The 8,337-nt window shown below is 51.7% G+C and overlaps 1 protein-coding gene across 1 annotated transcript; it reads right to left on the bottom strand.

Annotated features, from left to right (window-relative positions):
- Nucleotides 1-2,551: 2,551 nt before the first annotated feature.
- Nucleotides 2,552-6,268, bottom strand: HOXA4 (homeobox A4). The gene is made up of 2 exons (XM_079786166.1): nucleotides 5,590-6,268; nucleotides 2,552-5,037 (listed from the first exon to the last, which is right to left on the bottom strand). The coding sequence occupies exons 1-2, from the start codon at nucleotides 6,212-6,214 to the stop codon at nucleotides 4,679-4,681; spliced, it is 984 nt and encodes a 327-aa protein (XP_079642292.1). The 5' UTR covers nucleotides 6,215-6,268; the 3' UTR covers nucleotides 2,552-4,678.
- Nucleotides 6,269-8,337: the final 2,069 nt, after the last annotated feature.

The following is an 8,337-nucleotide window of genomic DNA, read 5'->3' as shown; positions in this document are numbered from 1 at the left end:
GCGCGCTCCCAGGACTCGCAGGAACCCTGCAGACAGCGCTCCCAGACCCAGCCTGGGCCGCCAGCGCGGTCCTCCCCGCTGAAGGGCTCTCTCCGGCCCGCCTGGAGGAGTTCAAAGCCTTTAGGAATAAATCTGACGGTGTGTGTTTTAAAAAATCAAATAGGAAGTTGGGGGTCTTACTTCTGAGAGAGGCATTCCTAGTGAGGCCCTGCTGACTCCATCCATTCTTGATGATCGGCATTAATTATTTAATGAGTCACGTGACCCCCCAGGATTACAATTTCAGTTTCTCCCTCGAACAGGCCTTACACCTTTATCTGCTGCCACCAGGGTCCCTGGTTGGCTTTTTAGTTCGCAGGCCTCCAGAATGCAGACCCCCTGGCCCAGCTCTGGGGCAAGGGAACCGCCATGGAAATTCCAGGGCAAGCACAGCAGAATGAGTCAGTCTGGAACTATGAGAATTGTAGACAGTGGGGTGTCCACTGCTCTCCCAGGCACCTGACCCTGACAGCTGTCACCTCCTGAGCTCAGAGGCCAGCCCACCTATCTCAGCACACCTGTGGCCCTTCACGTCCAGTGTGAGCCCAGACTCGCTGGCCTTCTGCCGAGGAGAGATGCCTGTGCACTCACCCCTATCCAAGGTGAGACCAAATCTACAACTCATTAGCATAAAGAAAAATGGGAGGGGGAGCAGTTAGCTGCCTCAGTTTCCACATCAGTAAACTAAGATGGGACCGAAATGGCCTCCAGGTCTCTTCTTCCTGAGAGATTCTTTCAATCTGGGCTCTCTTTTACCCCCCCCCCCCCCCCCCAGAAATCAATTCCAGAGAGACTGGGGCTGACCTGAAAGGGGGCAGGGGTTACTCCATGGGTTTGGGGCCTTGAGAATAGGACTTGACAGAGTTCCAAGACAGAAATTTCAGATGAGACTATTTCACAACAGCCCCGGCAGCCGCCTAGGTGCCATCAAAGAGTTAGACCACAGGACTCTCTTCTTCCTCCTGTTTTTTCCAGCCCATACTCTGAGAGAAGCAGCAGCATTAGCCTTGGGTCCATATACTGTACAATACAGAGAGGAGGAGCCGCTGGAGGAGCAGCAGCTGGGCAGGGTGAGCCTGTGCGCTCCAATAGAGGATCTCACCTGGGCTAGGGGTGCAGACCCAGCGAGTGTCAAGAACAGCTTTTTGCTCACACAGAATCCACTCATTCAAACGGGAAGCCCCAGGTCTCTGTTTGCTACATTGATTCTTTGAGTTTCTTCTTTCTTTCCATTCTAAAGAATGGTTGATCTGTTTCCATGTTAAACTGCTGGAGGGAAGGCAGTGGTGGGTGAGAACAGCACAGTTTGCTAGCTTAGGGAAGCAGGGAGAGAGAGGTGGCTTGGTGGCACCCACCCCCTGGGGAGGGCCTGAGAGGTGGGGGAGGATGTGGGCACCCTGTGACAGCTGAATATAAAGTCAGAGATGCTGTGCAGAGGGCCCACTCCCCATATATCTAGGTAATCTTCCCATGAGCTCCATCCTGGGTATTAAGTACTCTACTCTGCCTGTCACAGTTGAGTTCCTGCTGTAATAAAACACCGGGTATATCGTAGATTTCAGCAAAACTAGGAAAGAGAGCCTGCAAAGTGCCATTTTTCTTCAGGGGGGAGACTCTTAAGTACTTAATTCAAACTGTGACCATTAAAGTGTCTCCTATCCGATTTAGGTTGATTTCAGATGTTGACAAAACTTTTATCTCTCCAGAGTCATGCACAGCTTGGCTATGTGACTAAAGCAGATGAGCGTGTGTTAGACGGAAGGAGAGAGAAAGAGAGAAAGAAGAGGAGAGCATGTGTAAGGGTCATTTTGGTAGCAGAAGTATAGAGCTCACACAAAATACTACTGTCTTTAAAGGTCAAGGGTTTGAGGGGCCAATGGAGTTTGCTTTAAAAAAAAACACTTAATGAGATAGAAAATTTGTCCTCTGGGTGAACTCTTACGGTTGCCCTAGCAAAGGGCAGACAATGCACGATTTTGAAGCACAAAGTGGGATTTTCTAAGCTGTTATAACAAGCTCCTTTAGAAGACCTGAAACAGGCAAAACACTAAAGAAATGGCACACTCATCTGGATCATTTTGAAGCATTTTGACTTGGTAAAACTTACCAATACCTTAATAATCAACACAGTTTGGGTAAAAATGCCATTTTGCACTGGAATATAAAACACACACACACACACACACACACACACACACACACACACACATCTCCATCCTTTCTCTTCATTACCCCTTTTCGCCCCACACAACTGCCTCTAGTATGTAGCTAATTCATGCCCTCATCCCCCTCCTCGGCTACAAAGGAGAAATATAAGAATTTACCTTAATTGATGACAATCTGCCATGTGAGGTTGTGCAGCTCGACACTCAATTTCCACCAAGAGTCTAGGCATTTTTTGAGCAGACAGGCAAGATGCTGCGTCTTTGCCCGAGACCACATTATTTGCAAGAAGATCCCTTGCTTCTCCACAGACTTTTCCCAGAGAATGCCTTTCAGAATTGCTGTTGAATTACAAAGAAGTATTTATTGTATGAGGTGATTAATGATTCCTGGGAAAATTGCTATTTTCAGCGTGATTTAATTCCGTTTTACAAGTGCGTGTAGTAGAGGAAGGGTTAAGGAGTCTCAGCAGCAGTTGCAGGGGCTCCAGAGATGCCTGGCACTCGCTCATACCTTATAAAATGCACTTGATGCCAGGTTTGGCCTCACTGGGCAAGGCGGGCACTTGATTGCCCCTGGGTTTTCTTGGGGAGGGGTGGAGGCCCCTCTGAGGCTGGGATCCATCCCTTCCCTCTCAGATCTGGTCTGTTCATAGGTAGACAGCAGCTCGCCTCTGCCTGTATGACACACAGGCAGTAGAGGAACAGCACTGACCACTGGGGAAGGGTTCACCACTGATGGGAAGATGTGTTTAAGACTCCTCTGGTATTGCAGAGGGAGGTGAGCACCCCCTCCCATCTCTGCTAACATTATTACATGAACTAAGCATTGCCCTCACTCAAGGCCAGGTGACAATTCTAATATTCTGGGGCTAGTGTGTGTTGGGTTTTTTTGTATCTTGTCCCTTCAGTGACAACCAAGTCCAAATTCTCTTGACTGATTAGTAAATCAGTAAACAAATCCTAGGGTGATGGAGATTGTGAAGTAGATTTTATTTTCAACCTTTTAAATCTAGATCTCTAGGTTGGGCAGAAAAATCTGGGAGCATTTGAGGCAAGTGACCCTGGTTCAGAGTTTGGCTTTCTTCCAGTGTTGAATACTCCCAGGTCTACCTTGCTTTGGGGTGCAATTTGGGGTGTCATGACGCCTTCTATTTCCTCAGAAGGAACTCTGGAGGGTGTACTGGGAAAATCCAGTTTACTTTAAAATTTCTTGCTTCAAAAAAAGAAAGAAGTAAACAAATAAAAATTCCCAAGCTATAGTTACTGAAGAGAGCCTTCAAAACAGCGAAGAAACAAAAAGCAATCTCAACCCTTTACACAAACTATTTTTTATCTCCAGGGAAACAGGCAGATTAAGTGCGAAGGTGCCATAAATACCAAAGGGACCACTTCTTTCCAAGTGTGCTCAGAGTTCAGCGAGTCAGAGCAGCTGCAGAAACTCCTGGGCCGCAGCACGGCACGGTTTCACCTTTCATTGCAGAGAAGGACACGTTTCTATGCCTTACAGAGACTTGAAGCCTGACAGCCTGGCCAAGTTTGGGAAGAAGAGGAGCCCTCTCAGAGCTCAAGAGCCTTCATGCTCTTTGGAACTTTTCCCACAGTGGGTCAAACTTGACAAGAGTTCAACTCAAGTTGAACACACTCACACCAATTATATGCGCAGTCAGAATCCAAGTGAACACAACCCAAGCCATCTACAAGATTTTCTCATCTGCAAGGTCAAGCACTTCAAGCCAGAGCACTTTTTTTAAAAAAAAATTAAAAGTAGGAAACACACAAACGTGTTTTAGAACTTTAATGTTTTTTGAAACAGAGTTTATTCTCAGCAAGGCTTTCTATATAGCCACACCACGATTTGTACAGTTGCACATGGGTCTAAATGCACTCCCCTCTCCCCAAAGACTGTGCCTCGGAATAAGACAACATTATCGCTACAACAATATTTTAAATAAGTGCAAGGAAGGGAAACTATTGTGACACATCTACCATTGAGGTCTATACATTTTGAGACTTAAATAATCCTGTGAGGTCCACAAAGTCTACTCATTTATTCAGTTCAAGACAAGCTTGTATGAGCTGCCTGAATGAGGGAGGGGAGACAAGGAAGGTAGGAAAGGGTCTGTTTTCTTCTGTTTGCAACAAATATACATACACAGGTCCTTCAGCCATCTCAAAAGTATGGGGGGCCAAGTGGTCCTTCTCAGGTACCCAGCCCTGGCAGCCTTCCTGCTTAGGCCAGCAGGTTGTTCCACCAGCCAGCATCCTGGCCACTGTCCTCTCCTGGGTGGCAACCAGCACACACTCTTACCAGGATAATGTCCTCTTCTTTTTATTACACTTTTCATCAAGGTGGGTTTTGTTTTGGGGTCTGCTGTGGTCCCGACGGACAGACGGGGAGGGGGTGGATGGGGAAAGGGGCAGAAGAGAGGAGAAAAGCAGATGAGGGAAAGAAACTGGTCTAGATCTCTAGAAGATCATATGGAGGAGGGGATGGGTGTGGAGGCCCCCTGGTGGGGGTGGGGGTGCGGATTCGGGTGGGGGCTCTGAGTCTGTGCTTTCCCTGGCGGGCCTGCGGAGGAGGAGGCCGAGGCCGAGTTGGAGGAGCGCATCTTAGTGTTGGGCAGTTTGTGATCTTTCTTCCACTTCATCCTCCGGTTCTGAAACCAGATCTTGACCTGCCGCTCAGACAGGCAGAGCGTGTGGGCGATCTCGATGCGGCGCCGCCGGGTCAGGTAGCGGTTAAAGTGGAACTCCTTCTCCAGCTCCAAGACCTGCTGCCGGGTGTAGGCGGTCCGAGAGCGCTTGGGCTCCCCTCCGTTATAACTGGGGTTGACTGAAAGCCCGTAACCCCGAGGAGAAAGCCAAGGCGGAGGGAGTGGAAAGAGAGGGGAAGGAGGAGGAGAGATAAGGTGGGGTGGGGAAGAGCAATGGGACATCATCATTATATAATAACCTGACACCAAGTTCACGCAAGATACATAAAACGGCAAAGAAAATGTTTCACAGGCTATTGACAACGGGAAACACCCGAGAGCCATAAAGAATGGAGCTGGGCCTTGGGGCTGAAGAAAAGCTTCAAAGACACATGGCCTGAAGCCTCTGCCAGGGCAATTAAATTTATGGGGGCTATAATTACTGCCCTAACAGTTTGGCGTCTCGTAAATCTCCCGATAAAGGGACCCCGGGTACAAAAGGGTTCTCACATGGGGATCCGGCTGGCTGGCGCGCACACACCCACATCCCACTGTAGCTGGGGCCGCACGGGGGCTCCCCTCCCAGGCCCCGTCCCCAGGTCCTCGCCTTCTGACCCCCCGCCCAGACCCTCACGCTCCGGCCGGCCGGGCTCCAGCCCGCCCTCCCGCGCCTCCCCAGCGGCGCCACGTACCGGCGCTGACATGGATCTTCTTCATCCAGGGGTACACCACGGGCTCCTTGCCCTTCAGGCCCGGCGGGCTCTTGTCGGCCAGGAGCAGCGGGCACGCGGGGGCGCTGCCCCCTGTCGGGACGCCCGGGGTGGCGGGAGCCGCCTCGCAGCGCCGCGGGGGCGCCGGGGGCGCCGCGCGATGCTGCGGGGGAGGCGGCGGGGGCTGCCGCCCGGGAGGCAGGACGTGGCTCGCGTGCAGGCCGTGCGCGGGACCCTTGGCGTGCGCGGGGGGCTGCTCGGGCTGCGGGGGCCGCCCGGGGCTGGCGCCGGCGCGGTAGCCATAAGGGTAGGCGGCGTCGGCGGCCCCGGGCACGGGGTAGAGCGCGGCCGCGGGGTAGGAGGGCTCGCGGGCGGCCCGCGGCGCGTAGTAGGAGGCGGGGGGCTCGCGGCCGCCGCCCGCGTGGGGGAGCTGGGGCTGCGGCGGCGGCAGGTGCTGGGCCGCGGGCGCGGGGGGCTGCTGGTAGCTGGAGCCCCCGCCCGGGCCGCCGTCTCCGCCGCCCGGGCCGCTGTGCTGCGCGTACTCCTCGAAGGGAGGGAACTTGGGCTCGATGTAGTTGGAGTTTATCAAAAACGAGCTCATGGTCATTAATTTGTGAAGTGCAAAAATACTAATTTTTCTCGCGTTGTCGTTTTTCTGGGCTCGCCGAGGCCCCTCCCCCTCCTGCCTCGCTTCCCATCCCCTCCCCCCGCTCCCGTCCCCTCCCCCGCTGTCAAGCGCCCACCCCTCCCCCTCCCGCCGCCGCCAATGCCACCAAAGTTCGCGCCGCTCCTCCCCCGCCCGCGCCCGCGCACCCCCCCACGTGATCCGCCCCCGCCAATGGGAGCGCGGCGCGCGCGGACCCGGATCAGGAAGCGCGCGGGAGGTGATGGATGCTGCGGTCGGGTCCCCGGCGGAGGGAGGGAGCTGGCGCTTTGGTCCCCCCCAACCCCCCAACTTTGAGTCCCGCTGGGAATTGGGGGTCCCTTCAGGCATCAGTTCCCTCCGGACGCCCCGGCCGTGCCCTGTGAGCGCCCCAGTCCTGGCCTAGGCCTCGGAGCAGCCAGGCGCCCGCGGCCCAGCGCTGACCTCGGGCCCCGCCTCGCCCGGCCCGGCGTCCTCCCGGGTTCGAGGCCGGCTAGGGGAGGGAGCGGGTTGGGATCGAGGAAATAGGCTCCTTTTGATCCTGTCCCCGGAATAAAACGAATGAGGTCCATAGACCTCTTTTCTCCCCAGCTGATCCCCTGGCCCACCCGCTCGCCGCGCCCGCGCCGGGGTCCCCGCGCTGAGAAGCCCGGCAGGAGCCGCGAGAGCCTGCGGCTGAGCAGCCGAGGGAAATCGGCCTGGAAATGTCCAGCTAGGCCATCCCAGTATCACCGGACGGGCGCTTTTCATGCTGTCTTTCTTTTAGGGACAAAATCTGATGCGGGGGAGGGGGTCCTAAGAAAACTCAGAACCTCCTAATAGCATCTCATTTGATGGAGGTGTTGATGTGAGAGTTAAACACTCGCATTTTTCTCGGCGCGATGGGGAGGGAGGAGGTGGTCCAAGGGTGGTGGGGGTGGATAGCAGCGGCGCCTCCACAAAACTGAGCTTTGAAACCAACAACGTCCTATTTCAGAACAATTCCTAAACAGAAACGAGCGACGGAGAGAGTGCCCTTTGCCCAGTCTGATTGCCGACGAGTCCTTTCCCGCTAAGAAGATTATGTTTTGTATTTTGGATGCTGCTCTCTCAGACTGAATCTCAGGGTAAAGTTCTATGTGCAGGATAGCCTATAATTTCGGCGTTGCTGAAAATTAGCATATTAACGATAATAGTAGCTCTGGAAAGGGGGAGAGAAGACTGTTGCCTGCCATTTGGTAATTGAAATTTGATGGGTAAACTAATTACACCATTATTAACAAATAAATTACTTATTTAATTCCACCTAATGTTGATCTTTGAATTAAATACTGATGCCTTACTCATGCTGTGTACTTTCCCTTTCCTGTTCTGGGTAACAGACACACCTAGATCCTCTACTTTTCAGCCTAGATTAAAGCACTACAAGCTAGAATAGCCACTCTTCTGAAATACTTTCATATTGGCATGTAACAGCCAGGATTTTTTTCAGCTGGTACATCTTACTTGATTTTTCAAAGAGCAGTATAAACAGCCTTCTCACAACTGAGTCTGGAAGGCAGACAAGGAAAGTTATAGCCTAAGCCTGGAGACACTTCAAAAGGAATGTCAATTCTATCTTCATTTATATCGGTTACTCATATGAGTTACTAAATGCTGGAATATCCATTTGATGGATAGTCATTTAATGCTTAGCCACATAAAGCCTATTATATGGGACTAATCTTTAAACTAATTTAGGAAAAGAGGTTTAAAGGGGGATCATGTTAGCTTTTTAACTGGAATCACCCTGAAGTGGTACAAAGAGGTTTTCCACATTGGCTGTGTGTCTGTGAAGAGTGCTGTCCATCACATGGGGCACCCTGACTTTTTTTTTTTTTTTTAATGAAATCTGAGCCACAGACAGAAATCAATGCGGAAGGTAATCTTTAGATGTTCTCTCTAGATTCCCGGGGAAATCTAGCCTGTGATAGCTGCCTAAACCAATATCTCTACAGTAAGAATATATATATATGTGTGTGTGTGTGTGTGTATATATACATATATATATATATATATATATATATATATATATATACTGAATATATAACCTGAATAATATATACATA

This window comes from Cnephaeus nilssonii (assembly GCF_951640355.1).
Source record: "Cnephaeus nilssonii genome assembly, chromosome: 12".
Lineage (NCBI taxonomy): Eukaryota > Metazoa > Chordata > Mammalia > Chiroptera > Vespertilionidae > Cnephaeus > Cnephaeus nilssonii.
The sequence above is the reverse complement of the archived record's forward strand: the minus strand, read 5'-3'. Positions and strand labels throughout refer to the sequence as shown.